The sequence below is a fragment of the Fundulus heteroclitus genome, chromosome 20 (genome assembly GCF_011125445.2).
Source record: "Fundulus heteroclitus isolate FHET01 chromosome 20, MU-UCD_Fhet_4.1, whole genome shotgun sequence".
NCBI classification, from domain to species: Eukaryota; Metazoa; Chordata; class Actinopteri; order Cyprinodontiformes; family Fundulidae; genus Fundulus; species Fundulus heteroclitus.
In genome coordinates, this window is record NC_046380.1 from 15564135 (window position 1) to 15591394 (window position 27260).

Consider the following 27260-nt stretch of genomic DNA (forward strand, 5'->3'; position numbering starts at 1 on the left):
CTTACCATTTCCCTATATCTGTACACGCCACGGTGTCAGAATATAGGATGTGGAAAATCAATTCAACTTGCTACAAATATTATTTGCAAGTGCAGTTTCTAACTTAAAATATTGTATCTTTAAAAAATACGGTAACCAAAAATACTTTTAATGATTCTTCCCTCAGGATGCTGAAATTGTTCGGACAAGAGACGCAGCACTGCTGGCAGAATGTGATATTGTTGTTGACGTGGGAGGAGAATTTGACTCCAAGAGGCATCGCTATGATCACCACCAGAGGTAATATTTTATCCCAGCCTGCTTCCGTTTGGCAGCTCGAAGCACATTTGTATGCATATACTTATCCTTTGTACATCAGTATACAGGTACAAAAAAAAGTTGAATTTTGTGTAAAAATGTCAAAAAATATTGTCCTTCATTTCAGAAAGTTAAACACACATGTTATATAGAATTATCCCATACAGAGTGAATTATTCCAAGCCTTTATTATTATTATGGCTTACAGATAATGAGACCCCAAAGATGAATTATAATACTTTGAAAAAGTTAAATATTGGAAACATCTTCCTCTATCTCTCAAATGCTAAGGCGCACACCTTAGCTACTTTGAGATGTTGTTGTTTTTTTATCATGCATATTGCATATTACCTCATATTGTTCTGTAAATAGGCTGCCGTTTTTCTCACTGTTCAACTTGAATATTCGATTTTTTTTTTTTTTACGTGAGTATGCCATATTATCAATAATTGTGCAATACTTACTCTGGTGTTTATTTTTAGTTTTATTTTGGCCTTTCTGATAAGCTCTTTCTCTGGTCCTTTAGTACTAACAGTAGCTTAAATTAGCTTGTTTTTGTTATTACTATAACTTGTGTGTAACATCTGTGTCTTTGCTACTTTCGGTCCATAACTTCCCCATTATGGGACAATAAAGGAAATTCTTATGTCATGGCACTACACTCTAATCAGCTAATTAACTCAAAACTGTTTTGAGCAAAGGTTTCCCGAGTCTCTAAAAGGCGATACAGTCATGGGAAAGACTGCTGGTACGGCAGATGTCCACAAGGCAGCCATTGACACCCTCCACAGGGAGGGAAATCTACAAAAGGTCATTGCTAAATAAGGTGGTTTTTCACCGAGTGCTAAATCCAAGCACATTCATAGGAAGTTACGGTGCAACAGGGATAACCACAACCTTGAGATGTTTTCACCCAAAATCCATCGAATAATTTAGGGCAGCTTCATAAGGATTGGACTGAGGCTGGAGTCAAGGCATTGGCACGCATGAGCTGGAAGCATCTTTCCTGTTGCCAAAATTTATTTTCATTTTCCTTCATAACTGGGCTCCAGCCAACACTGTCAAAGGTACCAAAGGCTGGTTTAATGGCCATGATGTCACACTGCTTGATTGGCCAGTGTCTGTCTCAAAAGAATTTAACCGTGATTTTATGAGGCATTGTCAAACGTAAGATGGACTCAACAATGCAGATGACATGAAGGTTGCTTTAAAAGCCACCTGGGCTTCCATTACAACTCAGCAGATCCACACACCTCCATGCTGCGCCTCATTTATGCAGTAATTCATGCAAAAGGAGACCAGACCAAGTATTGTGTGAATAGAAATGAACATACCTTTCTGAAGCCTGACATTTTGGTTTAGTTTTGTTTTATGCTGTTGATCTTATGTAATCTACTTATCTGATACACTGAATTTTAAGCCAAAATCATCGAAACTACAAGAAATAAAAGCTTGAAATTTTTAACGATACAAAATAGCTTTTCATCTTTAAGTTACCTCCTGGCTGTAGATTTTAGCTATTGGAGAAAGGAAAGGCAAAGTACAAGGAAAAGCAAGTACAAATGTCCCCAGGGTGGGTTATACCGACGCATGGTTGTTACAGACTTACTGCTCCAGAGGGCAAAACTGAATAAGTATGACATAGTGGAAAGAGGGAAATGACCAGCACCCTACTCTTTGTGCTCTGCTCTCTTCCTGGTTTCTCATTTTTGGTTCTAGATGTCTCTGCTATACACGTGATAGACCTGTTCTTCGTCTATTGCTCCACACTTCTTTTGTTAGCTCAAATGGTCAGCTCTCCTTCTGACCTCTGGGCTTTATTGATTTCATTTATAAACTGATTTCCTAACCATTAGGCCTGCTTAAAATTAGTAGAGCTCCTCCAATGGAGCTTTTGCAGGCTGCTAGAAATTTCTGATTTTCTTTGAGACCTGCTGATCTGGGTTAAAAAATCTATTACCATTTTTGTTGTTATTCCTCTGATTATTATTATTATTATTATTATTATTATTATTATTATTATTATTATTAGGATTATTAGGATTATTAGGATTAAGGATCTTAATACATAAGAGGGAACCTGGCAGATTCCAACCTCTGGTGTATCTCTAAAAATTTGGAATTTTTGTTAATGGCTTCGAATCACAATATCAGGTGTGAGAAATCAGTATTTTCCTCATGTCTCTCTCTCCTCCTCATCTGTTATTAAAAGAATTTCAGCACACTTTTTCACCTTACATTTTTTGCCACTGTCCAAAGTGGACATCTACTGAAGTGAGAGTCCATGGAACAGCTGAAATATATTATTGCCATGCAAAGTGTGAATTCCTGACATTTCAGTTGTGCCTTTAGTGTCGTTCATACTGATAGCTGCATTTCAGATATATTTGCAGATTCATGAGCAGCCTTACTAAAAAGCTGAGTAAGCTTTATAAAATGCAAGTAAAAATAGCCCTTGATTTGCAGATAATCTAATTATATTCACTTCTAAATTAAGTTGTGAGAACATTTCAAGTGTTTTAAAGTAGGAAGTTGAATTTTGGAGGAAATTTAATTGACAAATTGATATAGTTTTATCAGTTTGTTCTACATTTCCTAAGATTTTAGCTGATGAGTGTTTTTTTTTCTTCTTCTTTCATTATATTATGTGTACTGTAAATGTTTTTATCACAGAGCAAAACAAAATGCCAAACCGTTCACTGATTAGGACATAAGCTGTATATAAGGCTGAGCAGTCTGCAGCCCGGGTCATGCACACTGTGAGTTTCTCCCTGTCTCTGTCAGCTGGAAGTTCAGCTGTGTGCTGATGCTACAAGTGATGATCTCTTTCATCTTCAGTGCACAGGTTTTTTGATTGAAGATTTAGAAAAATACTAAATATTCGGAGCATTTCTCCACTGGATTCTAGTTCAGTTACTGATAATGTTGCTGGTGCCTGATGCCAATAAGGCAAATTAAAGGCAAGATATTCCACCAGGCTTTTTTTTCCCTTTCTGGTGTATGTTTGAAACATCGTGGAGTAAAAAAGGCCAATTTCAGGTCTGTGTTTTAGTAATGTATCTGCTAGACAGAAATGTAGCTTTATAACATTAACAGACTTAGATTATGATGTGCTAGTTTGCCCTATCTTTGAGCCCACACTGTTATTAATCTAATTTATTACACATAGTGTTTTCTGTCCCTAACATAATTCATTGTGCCAGTGTGTTTTTATTACTATAACGTCAAGATGTTACGATTAAGGATGTTTTCATTATCTAGATCTTCGGAGTAACTCTCCCGTTGGTTCCTGTTCTGAAATATTGAGTCAGTCTGTCTCTGTTTGAACCATGAAAGGTCAGGCGTTGTGTTTTCCTTGCAAACGTTCTAAGAACCGATTTTACTGAAGTCTCGTCACGTGTAAATAGCCTATTCCATGTGTTTTGTTACTGATGGCAGTCAGAAATGGCTTTTATGGCTATGGTGATAAACGTATATGTCAGAGATCTTGTGCTCTTAGACGGTTAGTGGTAATTAGTGCGCCTTCAATCGATCCTCCCCCCTGCTGTTGGTTCACGAGGCTCAGAGGCTGGCACGACTCAGTCAGATGCCACAGGAGAATGTGGCTGTCATGTCCATATGCTGACGATGATTGTAACAAAAAGAAAGACTATAAGTGGGCTGAATGTTGGAAAAAACGGACAATTAGACACATGAGCTTGACAGCTGCATCGATACAATGAAGACATGAATTTAAGCCTTTCATGAGCTCTTTGTCATACACTAGTTAAAATTAAGTTAAAATTGTATATTATGGTAGCACGATTGAGTTTATAAGAGAAAGAGCTTAGGTTTAGCGGTTGAGAAACAAACCAGTAGGAGTGGAGGAGTATTAGATGAACTGGAAAAAGGACGTTAGATATGAAGCTACCAATGGGGAACCAAGAGATAAGGATTATAGATGTAGTGAAGGGGGATATTAAGAGAGCTGGGGTGATGGAAGAGGATGCTACGGACAGGATGAGATAGAGGTAATCCACTCTGGAGGCCCTTAAAAGGGTCAACTGAAAGAAGACGGTAGTTTGATGACTGACCTGTAATCACTTGCAGTCAATTTAGACCCAGTCAATTACTGGTTCCATGTTTCCAGTCATTATACTGTGCAAAGCTAAGATGAACTGATTTGTGGGGCGTCAGACAGATAGTGATATCCGTTTTTTTTTTTTTTTTATACAAAGAAGCAAACAAGTTTTTTTTTTTTTTTTTTGCTTTTTCAAAGATGCTAAACTGATTGTGATTCATAATAAAATATATTTGTTTTGTTTTTTTTATTAAATAGCTTACACTAAAACAAGGTGGCATTTCTAAGCTATTTTTAACTGTGGGAGAATCGTTAAAGGGACACGACATAAAACAAATAGATTAAAAAAACAGATAAATATAACAATTACATTGAGGTAAAGTGCAAAAATCTTTGCAGCTGTTCTTTATAGTGACAGGTGTCTAGGAATCTATTCTTTAGATATTTATATATATATATATAACGATTCCTTCTATCATACATTATGTAAAGTTAGTCTAATACTATTAGGTAATGTGTTAGCGTTAGTTAACATGCTACTTTTAGCATGTTACGTAACAGCAGTTAGTGAAAGCAAATAAGTTATTATTATTAGTTAGTTAATATGCTATTATTAGCTTATTATCGTATCCTAACAATATCCGCAATGTACAATTAGGGGGCCTGTTAGCCTTCGCTAACATGCTACTAAATGTTTGTTAGCTAAAAGCATTTTTAAGTTTAATTTCACAAAAATGCATTATTTTTTTGTTTTTGGAAGTGACAGTTTAAAGTGGCTAATGCCTAACAAAGGAGATGATTTTATCTCTATTGCTTCTTTAAACTTTTCTGAGCAAGCAATTCCTACTGCCACACAATTTGCAATGCGTACATTCATCCATCTTCTAACCCTTGTGGGGTCACGAGGAGTGCTGGTGCCTATCTCCAGCTGTCAATGGGAGAGAGGCGGGGTACACCCTGGACAGGTCGCCAGTCTATCGCAGGGCAACACAGAGACAAACAGGACAAACAACCATTCTCACACACACTCACACCTAAGAAGAAAAACAGTGTTTTTTGGACTGTGGGAGGAAGCAGGAGAGAACCCACGCATGCAAAGACCCAGGGCAAGGGTAGGACTTGAACCCAGGACCTTCTTGCTGCATGGCAACAGCGCTACTGTGCGATCCCTGCAATGCATACATTAATATTTAAATCCGAATGTCTCACGTCGGTCAGTAAGACTGTATAAGGGTTACGTGTTGTTTTTGTTGTTTAGTTTCTCATTTGGGTCGATTGCAATCCTTTTAATTCTTGCATTTCTCATATTTAGAAGTGAAGTACAATATTTTCATGTCACACTTAAATTTTAACAGGCACAATTGATAAAATTCAGAACATATCCGTTTCAGAACTCTAACATTTGACAAGGCAGTTAAGTTAAAGAAAAAAATTTTCTTTAAGGTTGGGGTAAATACCTGAAGTGAGGTGAATATTTGCTCAGAGGCCAAAACAGCTGCCAGCTACAGATTCTGACAACATTTTGACCTAAATTGACAAGTTCTCCTGCTGGGATCAAGGTTAACCCAGCAGAGATGAGTTAATGGTCATCTAACCGTAGGAGGGTCTGAAAGTCTAACCCACAGTTTCTACCCCCACCCTTTCAAAACCATTCATTGTAACTTTATTACATGTTTTAATTTCTAGTGTATACAACATGTATGAACTTTATGATCTTGCCTTCTCTTTGAGATATTGTGCGCTCCTCACTGCGTGCAGAGAGGGGAGCCCTTGCGCAACTCAACCTGACTCTCCATTAAATTCTCAACAGAAAGAAGCCCTCTTGTTTTCTGATTATCACATAAACTAAAGTGCAGGTTTTTTTTTTTAAATTAACATTTAGAACGTTGGAATAAAGTGCAGGTCTGATGTTTTTTTATTCTCTTTAGATTTCATCTTTCTGTTGTTTGTAGTGCACCACGTTTTTCATAAGTCAGAGTGAATCCTCGTGTTTTACTGTACATTATAAAGGGCATGTTTGCTCTCATCGTGTTAAAGGCACATCAGACAATTTTTGTTCCATACCAACTCTAGAATGGGGAAGTCATGGTGTCTTCTTAATTCTAAGCTTTACCCCAAGACTGCTTTTAAAGTAAGAAACTTTTAATCTCTGAAGGTTATTAACCAAAACATGACACGTGTGTAAGAAGAGGAAGCAGTTTTCCCGAACATCAACGGAAAAAAAAGGCAAAATATCCAGGATTAAGATTTGGCAGGGATTAAAGAGGTTGTTACTCGTCTGCAAACAAACTCTCTGTTCTTTCCTAGCAAATCAGAATACAGCATGAATTTTATTTCTTCAAACTGTGCAAGTTGCTCCTTTCATTGCTGGACTGAAGGAGTGGTATACCATTATGAACTTGGAATTGAAATGTAGTTTAGAGGTCGCACCTCTGCATGAAAACCGGACCTGCAGACACCGCATGCTGCCCAAACCACTTGTATTCACAGAGAATTTTAATGCGATCTCACCAGATTTTAATTTATTTGGCATTTTAGGTTCCTGTTATTATAATACACTTTAAAGTGACAACATTAAAGCCGAAGGAATTAAACCATAATTGTGTTTCAGCACTGAAGGAGGAGAGGCTCTGACATTTATAGCGGTCTGGCTTCGATAAGTGCATTCAACTCTGATGTCATACGACAAAGCACCCTGCAGCTCCACAAAATCTGCTCTGACGGTCCTTTCATTAAATAACAATGCATTGACCTGGCTTCTGACATCCTTTTAGGTTGTAGTTTGAATTAACATCTCTGTGATATCTGCACAATCTGATGGAACAAGCCTGATCCACAGAAGGTGGTGGTGCCCAAGATTGTCCTACGGCAATCTGTAGGAGAGCTATAACATGTTGTGATATAAGCCTCCCTTTAAAATATAAAACACAAACAGTGAATAATGATGTTTGGATTTTTGTCGCATTTAAAATATTCTTGAAATCAATTTAAAGCAAAAAAATTTGCTTTAAATTTGCTGCCCCCTTTCTCAAGTCTAATTTTCTATCATTGATGGTTTCAAGAAGCTGGATGTTTCTTTTAATGCTTTAAGTCCATGAAGCGTTCACACACACACACACACACACACACACACACACACACACACACACACACACACACACACACACACACACACACACAGAGCTTAAAGCAATCCTTCTAATGATTAGAGGGATCAGAAACATAAAGTAGTTTAGCTTGTAAACATACGCATCTAAAGTTTGTTCAAAACTTTTTCTGCAAAAACACTTCCATCTGTTTCCTTTTATCTTTCCCTCTTATGCTTCAGTGTGACACATGCTGTAAGATTTATGTCACATGAGCACATCTGATGACTTTTTTGTGGCAAATATGAAAATGGTCGGCTTTCTCCGTTTTCAGCTAGGGATTTTCTTTCCTCTCGCCCTATAATTCCAATACCCTCCATATTGACATAGCTCAACCAATTAGCCCTTTAATGGCTGTGATTGCCCCCTACTTCCCCAGCATGTCACTCATTCATTTGACGTGCTGCTTTCTGCTGCGCTGTAGCCAAAGCATCCTAATTAAGATTGAATTAAATGACCAGCAGTAGCTCATGGCTGGAGCCCACCCAACTCAGCACGTGTCTGAGGGGTGACCTGCAGCGACTGTGTGTGCTCACGCTTAAGGACATGCTGGGGGGGTGGGGGATAAAAATGCAACTCATTGGACAAACAATGAGTTCCCTTATATAGGACATTTTTGACCAATCTGTATAATCTGACTGATTTTTACTTTGTAAAGTGCCTCGAGATGACATGTTTCATGAATTGGCGCTATATAAATAAAATTGAATTGAATTGAATTGACAAACACAAAAGATGAGATCAAATAATAGCGTTAAGGTCAAGTACATAACCTTAACAGCAGTTCTGCATTTTAGCATTTCGTGACAGACATCTGTGCAGCAGTCTCTTGTTGTCGTACAACATCTTGAGACAGCTGTTTAAAAACTTCAGTTAGCTAACAGTAACTAAGATTTAAATTACTGTAATTGTAAGTAAACCTCAATACAATGTCAACTAGAATCACTTTTAGCAGCAACGACCTGAGTAATCATTTTCTGAGTGATGTTATCAATGTCGAGCAATTTGGGCCCATTCTTTTGAACAGCTTTCCATCAATTTATCCGACTTTTGATGGATTTGTTTGCAGCCCCACATGCGAACACTCCTACCAAAAAGAAAACACACAATCCCCCAACTAGCAGAATGCTATTTACATGTTTGACTCTACAAACTGGTGTTTCTTTGGATGCACTTTGCAAACTTGTATCGTGCTGCAATGTTCTTTTCTCATAAACGGTCTTTCCCTTGGTCGCCCTATTTGCCATACATGTTAAATATTCTCCCAGTTGTACTGTCAAGAACATTTTTTACATTTTTATGCTTTTTGCAGTTCCCCTGAACATTGCTTGCTCTGACCTTGTGGCAAAATTGCGAGAGCAACCCCGCCAGGAAGATTGACAACTCTTTTGAGTCTTTTTCCGCTAGGGAATCCTGTTGTCTGTAAGATGATGGCCTGCAAACTGCTCAGAAACAGCCCTGTAACCCTTCCAGGATGATGTGAACAGTTTCCTCTCCCAACATTTGTATGAACACATGCTTGAAAGCTTCAGGGCTCAGAACCTGCAGAACATATATACGTTTTAGAGGCTCTCACACTAATTATTGATCAGTTAATGAAGTGTAGCTCCATAACCTTTGCTGTTGGAAATCCATTTACATTTTCTTTGTTGTACTTTGTATTTTATAGAGGATGTTTTGACATGTTATTTTCTCTGAAATGTCCACTGGTAGTAATGGATTTACAGCTATGCCTTAAAAGGTATTTCCCAACATATTTAAGCTCATGACCAAAGATGAATAATCAAAATACCAGTGGAAAAATGCAAAAAGCTGCTCAGCATTCATAAGCAGGGTCTGTTCCTATTGATCGTTGAGACTGGCTCTAATTTATCCTCTACAGGCCTATTTCTAAACATGTAAATATTAGGGGTGGGTATTGCCAAAGAAGTCACGATTCGATTCAAATCACGATTCACATGCCACGATCCGATTCTATCACAATGCATCACGATACTTGAATTATTGCGATGTATCACGATGCATTGCGATATTTTCACTGAATACTGTTAGAAAAAATTACAGCCATTACCAGTGGCTGGCTGACTGTGTATGGATAGTGTCTTCAATTGATACATAACTGAAAACAACTGAATTCATCTATAGCTGTATTTATTGAAATGACTTTTGGAGGTATTGCCATGACAACACATATTACTGTTACTGGACACAAATATTATTATTATTGGACTGGACACACTGACAAAAAGTGCTTAGGATTTATAAAACTTAAAATAACAAAATAAGGACGTCTTCAACTACGGAAAACAAGTCCAGTTGCTTTGTTTTTAACTTTTTTTTGGGAACAAAATAAGGATAATCAGTGCCGTTTACATGGCCTCACTGGTCTTTTAAACCAATGAAGTTGTATTCCACTTGTTTTTGGCTGATGTTCGCCAACCATTCATGCAATTTTAATTATTAATTTTTTAAAATTAATAATCGATACTTGGCGTCAAGAATCGATGCAGTAGATCAAGGAAATTAGAATTGCGATGCATCGTCATGACGAATATTTTGCACACCCCTAGTAAATATAAAATATTAAATATTCCTTTAAGTAAGTGAATACAAAAGTCGGGTACCATCCTGTCGCACGATTTTCCGACTCGTAATGCCGACTTTAGGGGCTGTTCTAGTTAAAGTTTCTGACCCGGAGGTGGGAAATCCAACTACTGAGGACAAATGGAACGCGCTATAAAAACTCACATCTAATCTTTGTTTGTTTGTTTTTTGTTTAAATTGAGACTTGTGTAACATGTTATGATTGTATAATTTTTTTTCTCATGAAAATGGAGGAAGAAAAAGCTATATCGGCTTTAAGAATCGCCCCAGATAATCAGCAGCACATATTGAGGATCGGTTAGACAGATGTCAAAATAATCTGTATCCGCATCGGCCTTAAAAAAAACCTCCATCGGTTGATCCCAGTGTTAAGTAGCCGCTCTCGTCTCTGTGGCTCCATCAGGCTCGTTCTGCAAGCAGGTACCTTCCAGTCTTTTTTTTCCCCTCAATAACCGCATCTACACCAATGAGTTTTGTTTTCACTCAGTCTGGTGTGTTCACTTCATCAGAATAAGATCGGATATTTGAATTTCCAACCAGCTGGTCAGCAGTCAGCGCTCGTCAAGCTGACTGTTGTTCTGACCAGATGTTTTCTCACCTAGTCTAACTTTAAGAAACTGTGGTGAATTAAATATTTTGCTCTCTTTGTGCAGAACAGTATCGTGGTCATACAGAGAACGCTTTGGTGGTGCTGTTTTGAGCTAATAGATGATCCTCTCTCCCTTCAGGACTTTCACAGAGAACTTCCACAGTCTGTGTCCAGAGAAGCCGTGGGTGACCAAGCTCAGCTCCGCCGGTCTGGTCTATCTGCACTTTGGCCGTCGACTGCTGGCCCAGCTGACGCAGCTGAAGGAGGACGACGGGCAGCTGGAGGTGCTCTTTGACAAGGTGAGAACAGAAGCGATAAAAGATACACGGCTGCCAGTCTATTTCCTCTGATCGTGTTTAATTTACTATAGTAACAGTAAAAAACGGATTTTCCTCCGGTTTGTTTACTGTCTGATCTGCTTAAAGGAGTACAGTGAGTTTTTCGTCAAAAAATCAAAGGCTATGGCGACAAAAAGCTGATTAAATGGGCTCTCCCATTTAATCAGGTTAGAGTAAAAAGTGTACAACCTACAATAAAAACAAAACAAAACAATGGTGCTCTAAGAATTGTAAAATGCTCCTTTTGTTACTGTTTAGTCCAGGGGTGTCAAACTCATTTTGGTTTAGGGGCCGCATACAGCTTAATCTGAACTCAAGAGGGCCACACGAGTTAACTCATTGCAAGATTAAATAGAACTAATAAAAGTGGACTTGTTGTTGATTTTTATATTAAATTAATTTCACTTTTACACAATATATTATGAATAACCTCAGCGTTTTTAAGAAAAGTATGTGCAATTTCAACAATACTTTTACTCAGTTAAACATTTACTTGTGCATTATGCATAAGACCTGATCACAGTGATTATACAATGTTGAAAAACATTTATTCACATTTTTTGGAACTTAAAAACACTGTCCTACATGACAAAACACATCAAACAGATAAAAATTAAGAAATTATTTAAATTTTCCCACAACTGAAGCTTAATCTGCTAATTAAAACACAGCAACCCTCGTGGACAATATAGGAACTGCATATTTTCAATTAAACAAAGTACATGTTTTTTTCAATAATTGTTTTATCATTCTCTTCCCTTTATCTCCTCTTTCTTTCACCTTTTGTTTTTTTTTCCTTCTTGTTCTTCCTTTCCTCTCCTACTTTGCCATTGTAGTGTCTATATCATTTGAGATATTCCCCGCATGAATCATAATAAAACTATTCACATTCATAAAACAAGCGGAGCACTATGGCAAAAGCAGTACTGCTCCACTTGTGAAAGTCAAATCTGATGAGCTCTTTTTGGCATTAAGACAATTCTTATTGCCATTTCTTTTTTTCTTTTTTCTTTTGATAATGATGATGCATTTAGCCACAGGGCCGGACTAAATTGTTCGGGGCCGTATGTTTGACACCCCTGGTTTAGTCTATATGTGCCTGCTCTTGATTATTGTCAGTAAGGGATGAGGACTGAAATGATTTGATTTAATGTGTTTCCAAAGACGGGGAAACAGAAACACTCAGCAGGCAGCGTTCGGCTGCTAAAGCTCAGGTCAACATAAATATCAGTGCCGTTTAGTCATTTCGTCTAGACTCGTTTGATGTGTCTCTGTGTTTAAAGCCATAGATAATCCTTTTGCATGTAGCTGAGGCGTAATTCATTTTCGTGTGTTTCGCGTCTTGTCCTCAGCTGGTTTAGACGAGCCGAACGTCTATTTTTGCCCCAGAGCTTTGTTTCGCACGCAAGCCTCTCGCAAAATGTCAGCTCTTTGGTGTTTGACCTTCCTATGTACTGAAGACTCAAAATTTCTCCCCCAGATAAGATTCTATTAGTCTCCTTTAAACCCTGCATTTATTGTCTCTACGTTTTCTGTCTTATTCACAATGGAGTTGTCTCAGTAAGTTTTTTTTCCCCATGTATGCCCTTTTGGTGTTTAATGGCTTTGTCAATCTCAAACAGATTTAATGTTTAAAGAAAAAGCAGAAAGTGGATTATCCTTACTGATTCAAAGTACTGAGCGTGTCTCGCTTGCTTCCAGCTGTACGAGAACTTTGTGGAGGAGGTGGATGCTGTGGACAACGGCATCTCGCAGTTTGACGGAGAGGCTCGCTACGCCGTCTCCTCCACGCTGAGTGCACGTGTCGCACATCTGAATCCACGCTGGAACAGCAAGAGTCAGGATACTGAGGTGGGCGCATGTGACTGTGCATGTGCAGCTTACTCTCACATGGAGAGGGATGGAAAACACAACTGGTTTCCGCTGCTGTTTAAAAAACTTCGATGCCGATTTATTTACAGTTGTTGATGCATTTCCTTACTTTTGTTTACATTTTTGTTTGTTAAATGTTGACTAAAAATAAGGGCTGCACTGAAAAGCTTTATACTGGGCAGTAATCGGTAAACTATGCGTGTATTTCAGTCTTTTTTTTCCCACCAGGATTGAAACACAAGTAAGATCTTCTGACTCAGTTCAGACTTTATAAAACTTCCAAGGAAATATTTTGTCAACTTCTTCCCTGCAGTTATCTTCGACAACTATATTTAATTCGTTTTGTATTCTCCCACACTGTACAGAGAGCTGCATAAGTTACAGAACTGATCTAATATGTTAAATTTCAGATGTAAATTTTTAACATGTAAATCACATTGAATTAAACAGTCCTAGAATAACAACGCAGCATAAATCAATTTAATAAAAAAAATCAGTACAAAAAAAGCATAAATCACACATTCAGGTTTATACATTTAAAAATATTTTTTTAATTTCTTTTCACTTTTCATTTTTTTTCCGTCCATATCTGTTGAAAAGGAAGCAGACACCAATTTCAAGTCAAAAACCATAATACCTATACCTTTTGAAGATAATATCTTAAAACAGTTTTGTCCTCTTGTCTTTGACCTTAGTCGCTTTTTGTTTCTGCTTTGAACACAACACTGAACTACCCCGATTCTTTACCCTGCCATTTATTGTTAAGCATAGTTGTACGCGTTTGAAGCAAAGGTGAAGGTTTGCTGCACTTACCAGCAGAAAATGGAAACGGAGGCTAGGAGCAATTTACATATTTATAGATCCATGCATGCTAAATGCAACTTATGCATTACATCTAAGGCATTTGAAGCATGAAAGCTTTTTTTTTTTTTTTAAATCTAATGTGTAATAATGATGACCAACTGGTTTGTTTTTAGAAGCTTGTTTGGCTCAGAACAACGTTTAATAACAGAAAGAACCATTCATATTCAGTGATATTGATCTTGTCTAATTATGCTTCAGCATAATGACAAAATGACCCTAACTTCCATTAGGGTTGATGAATAACCTCCTCGCTTTATACATTTTCAACTGCCTGAAACCACCCTTTTGTTTTGCTTTGATATCGGATATATATCTTTTGCACGCAGAGGATTCCTGCGTTAAAGAAATCCCACGTAATTATAATGACACACATAAGGAACAAGCTGTCTTGACACAAAAAATCCTAAATGGGCTGAAAGGGTTTGCAAGTAGGAAAACGGATGCAAAGCAATTAGTGTCCAGAGGTTCGTTTTTAAAGCCGAACAGAAACCGACTCTGCAACAACCCGGTGTCACTTTTCTGTCTCATTAGTGCAGGATGGGAATGTCTTCAGGGAATCATCACCTGTTTCCAGAAAGCTCTCATGAGATATGGGCTGCCCAGTCTTGCAAATATGTTGACTGTGCCAATGGTTTCTTTTTCCATTGTAAGGACTCTCAGGGGACAAGTTGGCCTATTTGTTTTTTTTTTACAATTCAGCTCACACAATTATTATTTTTTTGTCCCTGTACTTTTCCCCCAATTTCCACAGCAGCTGATCGTTCTGGCGAGCCGTCTCTGAGCCACTGGAAAACTGAGATGGATTTATGGTAGACTAACCTGTGAGCTTTTAGCAGTGGCTGTTTTTTCATAATTGAAAAACTTAATGGATTTCCGTCTCCTCCATCCATGACCGTCCAAAAGATGCATACAGATTGGAGCCCTCCCTGCCCTACACTGTCGAGCTGTGTGTGGATACCTTTGTTCCGCGTTTTATTTCATGTGACACACAGTCGATTTGTAGATATCATGTTGTGAAAATAATGAGCCAAAGAATTTTTAAACATAAGTGGGTTTATATTTCTTTCACTTAAAATGAGCAAAATCAGACTTTTCTTTTCAACCTTTCCCTGGAGACAAATGAGATTCCTTTCATTTTGAAAACCTCCATTAGGCTCCCCTTATTTAAAGCAGGTGGTTCAGCAGAGCTAAACCTGCCTTTATCCAAAATTGCCCACTCTTGTTAAAATCTTTGAACCTCTCAGAAGAGCTACTAAGATGCTCTAGTAATTATGACAAATTGTCAAACCTTTTCTGTTCTTTCTTTAGAACAGGACACAGTGCACTTAAAAGTAAATAAAGACTTTGTTGAGGTTCTAGACGACAAACACTGCACAGCTATTTTCTTAGATCCCTTTAAGGATGTACCAGTATGGATTTTATCTTAAAGTGAACAATTATCAGTATCAGACTGCCACAATATGCTGTCAGGTGTTTTCTGTAAAATTGCTCCAACAGAGCTCTTAATGTGAAAGCTGAATGCATCTCTATATCCTTTCTAGAGCTGCACAATATAGCAAATTTCAATCTTTATTGCTGTTAGAGATGGGTATTTATTGAAATGCTTATTGTTATCTTGATTTTTTTTTTCTTATGATAAGAATTTGGATTTATTAGATAAATACCAATTAATTATGCTTGAACAAACTGACTGTATTGTTGGGATTGTTAGTTTTACCATTTTCTCATCTGTTGGTTCCACGATAGTATCAATAAATATCAATACATCCAAAAATAGAATTAAGTTCTCTTACTGTGCGCTTATTAATGATAAAACGTCTGATATGCAAAGTGACGTCCACGCTACTTCCGGGTTACGCCGATAGGCAAAAGCCTACCGGCGTAAATACGGTAAATACAACTTAATTTTGCACTGGTCATTGTTCTGCTTAAATAATTAAAGCTGCAAGCGGCGTCGATCGGCCCTGCAGCCAAGCGCTTTCGCGCACCGCCGGCCGTCAGCCACCGCCGGCCGTCAGCCACCGCAGAAGCTGTCACGCATTTTCGTCGCATTTGCGTCGGATTGTTTACATTTTTACCATCTTATTAAAACTCACCCGTCCACGTATGATGGCGATTTCCTTCATGTACATAAACTTCTACATCTCGTACCCAACCAGATGTGAACTGCTTGTGAGCCTCTAGATCCTTGTAAGCTCTCATTTCCTCAAGAGTGTGCAGAGGGTTTTCACTGTAATGCACTATATCCGGGGTCTACATTTGGCCAATCATCTGGATTAGTGCTAAACAAGACACCGTGGAGGGCATAGGGGTCCATATGGTCGATCATGGAACATTTCCTCAGATATACGTCCTTATCTGGTGGCTCTAGCGTGCTGGCGTACTTATCCATTCGCGATATTATATGATAATATGCCACCCAAGATGGCGGACCGGAAGCTGACCAGTGACGTCACTGAAAACCCCCTATTGTGGTCTTTATTTTCCTTGGCCAAAAAAAGACATCTGTCTGCAACATGTATGTCGTTGTTTGTTTACGAAGATGTAATTTAGATGAATGCATCTTCATCGTGCTCTTAACACAGTCCACCATGGAGCTTTGAAATTAACTTTTATTATTATTTATTACAAGGAGGGTTTCCGGAAGGCTCTGAAGATGGTTGGGGAGGAGTTCCTGGACCGTTTGGATTTCTACAAGTCCTCCTGGCTGCCGGCTCGAACAATTGTTGAACAAGCGGTCAAAGAGAGACATCAGGTAACAGGGCTGTGCCTCAAGGTTTATTTTCCCCTTTTTGTTAAATAGAACAAATGTGTATTTATTAATGCACTGAAAAAAACAAAAGAATTGTAAACCAAACATTTTAGGATGGTGAGGTTATCTTGAAAAATTCATGTTTGCTGTCAATGATGAGGAAGAATATTTACGTTTCAACTTAAATGCTATTAACTCAGTTTTTTTTCTGTTTCTGCCTTGCCACAAGGGGGCGATTTTCAGTATGTTTCCCGTGCCTAAAAGACGTGTTCACAGCCTTCAAGATTTAAATAAAATGTTAAAGATTTACATTTTAAAAATCATGAAATATATGCATAAATTGCCACCTCCCGCATGAAAAACAAATAAATGAAGCACTTAATGGTTACACATTGACATAAATTGCTGGAGTGTTATCAATGTCAAATAGCAGGCCACAAGCTTATCTGCTGCTATCAAATCTTTTTAGTTAGGATCCATGGTTTCTTCTTTGGTATTTGAACTGCAAGATGTGCCTTGACTAGCTTAGCTTCATAACGCCTGCTGCGTACATTTTAATTTGACAACGTGACTGGCTAAAACCAACCTTTGGTAGGCGGGCACTAGTCTCTTCGCCCAATCAGCTCAGAGTTCAGCTGAATTTCCCTCCTTTCCCCAAACACATTCAAATGGAGCAGTCCCAGATTGCTGATGTGCAGAACTAGCGTGCTACACATTATCGATCTGGCTGGCCAGGTTACCCTTTAATTAAACCCTTTAATAAAACTGCAACATTCCCAGGAATCCTACAAAATAATTGATTTTGTTAAATAGAAAAGAAATATCCACTTGTTGTTTTTCAGTGGGATAATTCTTTCTGCATCCCTTAGATCTTTATGTTTATTAGTTTGACTGGTTTAAGTGCATTTTATTTTAATCTTAACATTATCTCGATAATTAAATGTGATTAAAACGAGATGAAATAGAATTATTCCAATTGGCTGCACAAAGTGTGCACATTATCACATGCGGGCACAGCAATAATCGGCCAAAATGTGGCCTTAAAGGTTTTCTCAAACATTTATTTAGTAGAAAATTTAGCAGACAACTTGTCTAAGTCCATTGAGTTCACTTAGCAGCTTAAAAAAACCTGACTTTGTCTTTATGGTCAGCTCATCAGTAGCCCTTGAATAACATCTGGAGCTCTTCATGTATGGTGTTCGTCATAAAACCTTTCAGACATCAAAACTTACTGTTTATCATTGCCCATCTTGAAGTACTGCCATAGTTTAGACAATTCTGGCTTTTGAAACCTTTAAAAACTTTGACAAACACAGTACAAATAGCTCAAATCAGTTTGAGCCGACATGTCTAAAAAAAAAAAAAAAAAACTATTACTTTGGATTGGGGCAGAACTTGGCTGCCCTCTATCAATAAAAAAAAAAAACATAAATTCATAAAGATTAAGGTCATTAAAAAATATTCATGTCAACATCATGACAATTAAACTCTGGCCAGATTGCTTTAGTTGTGTCTGGAGATGCTTGTTTGGGTGCAGTATCAATCCAATGTTGCATGTTTTCCTGACTAGGAAAGAGAAGAGAAAAACGCTACTAAAGTTTACATCTTGACAGAGAGGATGTTTTCACTCCTCTCTTCTCTGATTAAGTTAAGAATTTGCTATTTTTTAATTGGTTCCACTCTGTTAATCTGATTGGTTGAAGCTAGCCGGAGACAGACTGTAAAAACAGATGGTTCATCTCAGTCATCCGCCAGCAAGTTTTCCCTTTTTCATCCACATTTTTTTCATATCAACTTCTCAGACAGCTCTCAGTGGCAAAACATCTGATATGGTAGGCTAGGAAGAAAATTCACTGATGGAAGTTTCCCCCCCTCTTTGTTGTCTCCAGGTTGATCCCAGTGGAGAGGTGTTGCTGTTCTCTCAGGGTGGCTGTCCCTGGAAGGAGCATCTGTTCGCGCTAGAGCAACAGCTCGGCGTGGAGACTCCCATCAAGTTTGTCCTTTACCCAGACCAGAACGGCCAGTGGCGGGTCCAGTGTGTCCCTGCAGGGCTCAACACCTTCCAAAACAGGTGTGTTTCTGTTTAATGTCTATATACGGTGTGTGTGTGTGTGTGTGTGTGTGTATAAATATATATATTATTGAGACACACACCTCGAGAATTTAGTTGCTTTTATTTGTTGTTAAAGGTCAGTTAAAGGCCACATCTGCTGTATGTGACACAACTTTGGATTGTACGTGTGTAGGGAACATCTCAAGGAAGTCACCTTTGCAGAAATCAAGCAGCTTCCACCCTCTGGAGTGTTGTGGCTCTGACTCGCACAGAAACCTTCCCACTGAACAGTCTAAGACCGCGTTTCAAGAGCTTTCTTTGTGTTGAAGCGCGTTGAGCTCTGGTGAAAGAGACGAACGACGGAATACAATTTGCCTTTTAATGCCTAGTGGACCATTTGACAGCAGCTCACCAAGCATAAACATGTTACCCGGCGAGGGTGTACCTCCTACAAAGGCAGAATAACTTGTGTTTTTTTTTTACTCGTTTGCGAGTAGTCGGGACAGTAGTTTTGTTCTCGCAGCGCTCTCCGCGGAGCTGAAAGATGTAAACACAATCAACACTTTGATGAAGCCACCAGAGTCCCTTCTTTTTCTGGCACACACCTCTCACTCGCGTGCATGGTTTTTCACTCCCCGCTGTTAATTAGACCCCGATGAAGTCAGGCGACACGTTTCCTATTTGACAGCTGCATTTACTTAGAGCTACTACCTAAACGTATTAGAGTTTTCATTAATATTAATGAGTATGGGATTCGTACTCTATAGATCAACTGAAATTAGCATTTTGTGGCATTATCTCATCATCCTGTTGAGAATGTGAATGCCATACGGACTCCTCAAAAAGTCAATTTCTGTTTAACAGAATTTGGATGTACATATATGTAGAGGGGCAGCCCTACTAAAATACTAAAGTAGAACAGAAATGACAGGAAAACACACCACATGTCGTTTTACTGTCTAGTCAGATATCAAACACACAAACCTCTTAATAATAGCCACTTCCTTTTAAAATAAATTAAGAGCACTGAAAAATATTACAATTCAAATAGATTGTATTTAAACTTTAGCGTAATTTAATTAGTTCATTAATATATCACTGTCACTTCCAGCAAGAGCAAAATGTTCTGTCTCTGGTCATAAATGATTAGTTTATTCCTGGTGCTTGCTGATGTACATCAGCGTATGTCAGTGCAGCTATTTCTGGACGGTTTGTGTCAAACTTGCATTTCTCTTTAAGAGTGTTTCAATATTTGGCTAATTTCTGCAAACTATGCTTTTGGCATACATGGTTTCCCTTTCCGTACTGTATGTTTACACTAAAATCCACATATAGCACTTCTTTGCTTTGATGTTTTCATTACCGAGTCACCATCTTCATAATTTCCTTCCTATATGGACAATTGCTTTGGCTTGGTTTCACACGCTTATCAGAAGAGTGACAGGATGTAAGTTACATAGAATTGTATATAGAGTGCTTTTTACGCTTTGTGCACACCTGACAAGGTAAAATAAATAGAATTTGCTCGACAGGGCTCTTTTAACATGGACCTTTTGCAGATGCAGTCAGAAGTAATCATGCATGCAAAATCCAAAATCTGTGCACTCATCTATGTGAGTTGATGATAGAAAGCTCTTAAAGGGGACACATTATACAAAATCCACTTTTTTTTAGCCCGTAAATACATTTCGTTGTGTACTTGGAGTCTCTACAAATGCAGAAAAATTTAATGTAGTATCTCCAGTTGCTTCCTAGATATCTTCATATTATTTTTGGGTCATATTTCTCAAGTCGTTCAGTTTTCTCTGTTTTATATTACGTTTTCTAAGGCAATTACGCCACAGTATTTTCTGCCTAACTGCTTAAGAAGTTCATGTACTTTCTCACAAATCTCCAAATTTAATTTGTTGGAGCAATTTTTAGCTACAATTAGATAAGTCAAAAATGTTCAGTTGTTCATTACACAATGCCCCAGCATACAACAGAAATGGCCGAATGGGTGGAGTGGAACGCTCTGCAACCTGTGGGTGGGAGGGGATGATAAAGTGTCTTTTTTTTAATTTAAAGGGACCGCACCAAAACGAGTTGCTTTCAGACGTACTTTATAACAGGTAAAAAGGGTGATATGAGTGTAAATTAGTAAGGAATTCAGTCCAAAGCAATGCAGTTCCACTTTATATTGAGCCCTTTTATAGGCCCTTTAAGGCAAAAGTTCATTTTATTTATTTACTTATTTATTTATTTTTTTTCACAAGTTGTGCTCAGGATTTACTAAAATAAACCTTAGATGCTGCAGTTTGTATTTTTTCTTCTCCCTTCTTCTCCTCTGTAAATATGATGTCGGAGCTTTTTTTTTTTTATGCACAGTCTGCACTCAAACCAGACAAAGAACGTACGACATCATTCAGCTTCCCAACAACCAGCATAACCAGGTCTGGATGCAGTTTGCAGGTGGTGGATACTGATTAACATGTGCAATAGAGTTTGGTTTGGTATTTTTTTTATGTCATGGAGTGTGTTGACTTTGTTGCAGCAATTTGCAGAGATCCTTTTGGATCCAACACACTTAGCATCCATGCTGTCAGCAGCATTGCGATCGCTTAGTTAGCGGAGCTGCTAGTCCACTCTTGGAGGATATGGTTTGATTATTGGCATTTTTTTCAAACCTTTGTTGCACAGTCAAAACTGTTGTCAAGAGAGCCAAAAAATCAACAGCTGGTCAAACCTTTTCTAAATTGGGAAATGTTATTTCATATCACGGTCTGAACCGTCTCATCTTTTGAATAACAAATCAGTAACATTTTAAGATGACCATTTACTGATTGACCTTATGGCATAACTACTCGTCAGCATTCTGATTACAGAATTTCCCCTTTTTTTGTCATACAAGGCAGAAGTTGACGTAAATAGTTGATTGTTTTTATGTAATCCTAAAAGCCTGTTAGTTGCTGAACTTATTAGTTGATTTATTTTATATCCGAGAGAAAAATGAAGCTACAGATGCTGCGTAAGTAACTGGCAGCTCGTTGTTACCTGATTTTTAGGCTTTAGTCAAGACAATTGACCAGAAGTATATTTAGTAAGCTTTAATTAAAGCTAATTCTATAAAACCTTAAATGAAGTCTTTATCTCTCGCCTCCCTGCAGCTGATTTCTGGTCTCACCCCAGGATTATTTGTAAGTGAAAACGGCAAACGATTTCAAGTTGCCACACAACTATGTGTTCCTGAAGCTGATTGGGGACATTTAATTAAAATTTTAGGCATAATCCTGCTTATTATACTTTTAGATTGGAGGTTTGTGTTGGCAAAGATTAATTTAGTTCGTCTAAAAAAATAACCTATGATGCCCGGGAGACTCGGGTTATTTTCTGCCTTCATCACCTGGAAATGTTTAAAGGTAAACGTAATAAAAGTTCATAAGATCGGTCCAAATTCATTTAGTTAATCAGGTAAAATGACAGCAGATAATATTGTGAAAAATGAGGCAGAAAAAAAGCCAATTAATGCAGTTGGTGAGACTGCTTTGTCTTTGTATGTCAATGCATGTCCAAATCTTGCTCATGATGTTTAGTGAGACTAAAGTATTTTATTGCTGATGTTACTTGTTATTATAACTATGAAGGAATCTACAATATTTTTTTCTCTGAATTTCAGTGGCTCGTCTTATAACTGGGAGTATTTTTAGCATTTTGGACTGGCTCAGCCAGAGTAACAACTGGGATCTGATAGAGAATCTGTGGATGAAGCTAATGATTAGGGTGATGACATGGAGGCCCTCCAACCTCAAGAAATGAAGCTTATCACCAAAGACGTATTGTGAAAAGTACCAGTGAAAATTTTTACTCTAAATTATCCAGCGGGATAAAATATCTTAAAATTAACGGTATGACCAGACGAACTTATGCCTTCTTAATTGTTTTTTTTTCACATATTGAAAATTATTAAGCTTTTACTTATGAAAGTTAAACACAGCAGGGCATTTTAAGACCGTTAAGCGGGCATCGCTCCTCAGAAAACCTTTTTTTTTTTAAACATATCAGCTTCTGTTTTACTGTGTTTATTGACTGTTAAAGCCAAGTTAAAGCCGCTCTCTCCTCTGCAAGTTAAACTTTTGTTTTAGGAAAAGCATAACAGATGAGCAAGCATCGGTAAGGTAAATTACAGTTTTAGAAAGCTACAGCTTCAAATCTATTGAAATTTTGATATACACCAGTCCAGCACTCTTTCTGATGAACAGATGTAGCCACTGTATAGATTTATTCAGTTGCATGTAGATTAGCTGAAAGTTACCACATTATCAACGCAGTAGCATCTAAAGAACATTTAAGAGGAAAGATGACAAGACAGATTTTAATTTTAATTAAAATTCTTGTTGCACTTTGAAATAAAATCTATAAATAACGTTAAAAGGTGTCAGGTTTAATAACAGTATGTTTTCTTTGTACATTTGGCATCTATTGGACAGTTAGTGAGATGTGCTTGGTTTCTTTTTTTTCTTTAGTTGCACTGACCTCTTGCTGGAATTGAGCCAATGTTGTCAAGCTAGATAGCATCTCTAACCTCTTCACCGCACCGTTCTTTAAATATCTCTCTCCTACACCTGTGATGGAGTCACACGTAGCTGTTTTTGGTCCCGGATTCACTGGGCTCATTAATGATCGTGAGATTCTTGAAAGCAGCAGGGGAGCATCTAACCAAACCGTGCTCACAGACGCAGGAAGCTGAAAAGGTTTTTGATTTTTCTCCTGGTCTGACCAGTTGGTGTGATGTTAGATATTTTCTATTTTCGCCTCTTTCTGCAATCTCACTCTTTTCCAGCTTTCCAATTAGTGTTTTTTTTCTCCACAGCTTCTCAGCTCCTTCTTTCTCTCGTGAGTTTTCTGTGCCTGTCCCATTATTATCCTCTTACATTTCATCACTTTTTCCCAATCTGTCTTGCTCCGTCCTATTATTCCTATTTTCTCTCCTTCCCCAATTCTTCTTCTTCATCTACTATCTCACTTTCTAAGCTTTCACACTTTCTGCCATTCTCCTCTTCATCCTCCTGCTAGACATTTTCCACACCTCTGCAGAATCCTATCCGGCAGCAGTGTGTTTGAACTTAAAAGACAAGGCACCTGTTTGTGGCCACAGAGCGCCTCAAAGATTTAATTTCATGCAAACATGCTGGTTGGTGGGGAGCAACATGAAAACAATGCCTATAAGAAGGATTAAAAAAAAAACATAGCTCCAGATGGCTCTTCTCTGGGTGGCCTGTTTCCTCCCAGTAGGCTTGTGCCGACTCTGCAAAAGGGGTGTTGTTATCGCCTGTGTCCCTGCTACTGCACCTGGGGCGAAAGAGGTCTATTTTTATCTGCATCACATTGCTAAGGAAATGTGAGCCAGCAGAAGGAAGATGGGAGTGAAAGCATTCTTTCTTTAGAAATGTCTTGTACACCACTGTATATATACCAAATGCTACTATAGACTGAAGGCATTGTGAGGCAACCCAAATAAACACCTTTATTTCAGCAAGAAAAGTGGCTGCTGTCACTTTTCTACAGTGGCCTTATGCTACTGAAGCATGTTAATATTTTTATTGTGTTTTCTTCCATTGTTTTCTTGATTTTTGTCTTTTTCTTAGCTTTTGTGCCAATACATAGCCAAAAGAAAACATTGACTGATATGTGAAACTTATTTGCCACTAGTTGCTTCTTTCCAAGATATTATTATTAGATCTAAAAATAAATAAAATGTTCTTAAAATTTGTGTTTTTGTCCTAGATTTGAGCAGGTAAATGAGATGATCTGCCAATAGAATAAGATATTGCTCTTAAAATAGGAGCAACTCATCTCCATCATCTTATTTCAAGTGCAGTATATCTAATTATCTTATTTTAAGGTTCAAAATACTACTTCCATTGGCAGATTATCTTTTTTACTGGCTCAAATCTAGGAAAAAACACAAATTTTAAGAACATTTTACTTATTTTTAGATTCGTTTTTGCTGTGTGTGTGTGTGTGTGTGTGTGTGTGTGTATATATATGTGTGTATATATATGTGTGTATATATATATATATATATATATATATATATATAAATATGTATGTATATATAAAACCTGTTTTAAAAGGGTTTTAATATGTGTGGTGACATTTGCTGTTTAATGCAACATAAAATGTTTGAGATGGTAAAGAGGTGGTAAAGTTGATAAACTACAGCTAAGTTGTTTCATTGTCAAAACATCACAAGTAAAGCAGAAAGACATTAACACTTTAAAATGTTATTCTGTATTTATTGCAAGCTGTATTTTTATTGCAGCACTTACTAATATTATAGCATGTCACAACTTTTCTTAATATCGTGCAGCACAACTCTTATTTAGCATTTATGGGTATTTATATTAACAAAGCATATATTATGTATTTCAGAACTGTGTTCGGCTATGTAGCTAGAAATTGTAGTAGTATCCATCCTGCCCAAAGTTTTTGTTCAATAAAAGGATAACAAAAAAAACACTGCACAACAGTAGACAGTTAATGAAGAGTGACCTCTTTGCGCAACACTGAACTTTATGCATAAGTGCAAAGTATAATGTAGCCTCGCAGGGCGAAGGTACTGATAGCCAAGCGTGCAACTCTAATGTAAGTTCATTAGGCTAAGATTTTTATGGTAATAATTTGTTCAGCAAGGAATAGAAATTCATGTGAAATCTCTAACCCATGGATTTAAAGGCTGCGCTCAGTCAGTCTGTAATTAACAGCAGTGGTGAAGAATCGCTTAGAAATATTATTTAAAAATAAATACATCCAACAGTATTCAGATAGCTGGTATGATTTCTTTTTATGGTTCTGATCCAAATTGGCTCCCATTCCTACCAACAACTGTCACCAGAAAAGTGTGCATCAGTGATACGTACAATGATCGTTTTAAACATACCAGCAGTGAGTAAAAGATAAACTTTGTGGTCCCTAATGGTCAGTTTGTTTTGCAGCCAGCAAGAGCAAATGCAGCAGGAAGAACAAACAATTGACAAAAACACAACATTCATGATACAGCCAGAGTTCAAACATAGACTGCTACTGCTTCTATGTGGGCCCACCAGGTCAAATTATTAATCAGACTGACACTAACGGGGACAAATGAACATTTAGACCTTTTCGTATGGCACTTCATCACGTGTAGCTGTGAGCAGATGGCAGCAACCTGTAATTATAGAAAAGAGGGTGGCTTGGGTCAGCAAGGATAGCCTTAGACTTCCCTGTAACTCTTGTCAGGTAGTGCTGAGAGAGCACCGCAAGACTTATCCCTATGGTTTTGCTGCACTTCTTTATGACGGTGTTTTGCTGTTTAAAAGCAGTCACAGTCTCACTTTCCTGCCCATAATCAGTTTTACTCTTGTAGTTTAACCACACTACAGTGATGCAGCTGCCAAGAAATGATTTCAAGGACAAAGTCGGCCACACTACAGCTGTTGGCATATGAATCCCACATTTTCTGTGTTGCACGTTTTTGGGGTAAAAAGACCGTATAAACCTCTCAGGTCTTCAAAGACCAGCTTGCTCAATGTTCTCATGAACAGAACTGAACAAGGTGCTCCCCAACACCAAACTGTTGTTTCTTTTAAATCAGGACTGAAAATATTGTTGCTTACAGCAGCTTTTGATCAATTAATCTTAGTAATTAAATGTTTGAAACTCATGTGCCCTTATCTTTTTTTATAAAATCTCTTATGCAGTACTGTTCCTTAAATTCTTTTTGTCTGTCCTTTTGATGTCCTGTAACGCCTTTTTGACCGTCTCGTGTATGACTGTCCTCTCTCTCCTTATGTATGGTTGGATGTATGGTTGGTTTCTGGCTCTAAAATATGACATTTGCTCTTTGTCTTTCATGCATGTCACACTGAAACTGTACTACAAACCGTTTGCCTGTTTAGTTGAACAGTTAAGGGCAAAAGAATCGCTCATGTGTGTTCGTGAAATAGCTCAAGTCTGTAGTACAATAAGATATATGTACTTCTTTCTTCTTGCTCTCGTGAAGGCGGACGCTTTTCTTTCTCCTCTTTTCTCCTTTCCCCTCTCTCTCCCCCGTATCTGCCCTGCTTCTGCTTCCATCAATCTTTTTGGAGCCTCTCTTTACACATCCTCTGAATTGTAAATTATGGATCTGGTCAGCTGGTCTCTCAATGCAAATGCTCAAATTTTCTTAACGAGACGACCCCTGCGGGACATTTGGACACACAGTGGACTCCTTGGTGCAGGATCACATGTCTGTCCATTTTATCGGTCGAGTATATTGATAATGCGTACATAATTGGATTTATGATAACAGGATTTCTACTTTTTGCCTTTGGCGGTTACCTGGGGTATCGAGAAATTTCAAAAACGGCAAGGCTTCCTACGTGAGGTATATGTTGTGCATTCAACACTCAGACTGAAATGCGGTGTGATCAGAACTGCAAACCATCACTGGCGGGATGGAATAGATCTTAGAGAAGATCTTTGGCAGAAAGACCACAAATCTGGCTGTTTGGAATCGACATTTGAGAAGCACCAGTGAGACTTTAAGGCAGACAGAAAAAAGAGACTTCCTGCCCGAAACAAATGCTGTAATGCGAACTGGCTCCCCCGTGTTGGCCTTGAAAGACAGATAATCATAATTTCTCCTGTATGTTATGTAAACAAGACGCTGTGCCCCCACTTTCT

At 38.0% G+C, this 27260-nt stretch overlaps 1 protein-coding gene across 1 annotated transcript in view; it reads left to right on the forward strand.

Annotated features, from left to right (window-relative positions):
• myg1 (myg1 exonuclease) overlaps window positions 1–27260 on the forward strand; it is a 33164-nt gene that overhangs the window by 836 nt on the left and 5068 nt on the right. Inside the window, exons 2-6 of the mRNA XM_036151933.1 lie at window positions 167–279; window positions 10836–10995; window positions 12736–12885; window positions 16403–16525; window positions 18412–18593. Coding sequence (XP_036007826.1) covers window positions 167–279; window positions 10836–10995; window positions 12736–12885; window positions 16403–16525; window positions 18412–18593 — 728 coding nt within the window. The remainder of the gene's footprint in view (window positions 1–166; window positions 280–10835; window positions 10996–12735; window positions 12886–16402; window positions 16526–18411; window positions 18594–27260) is intronic.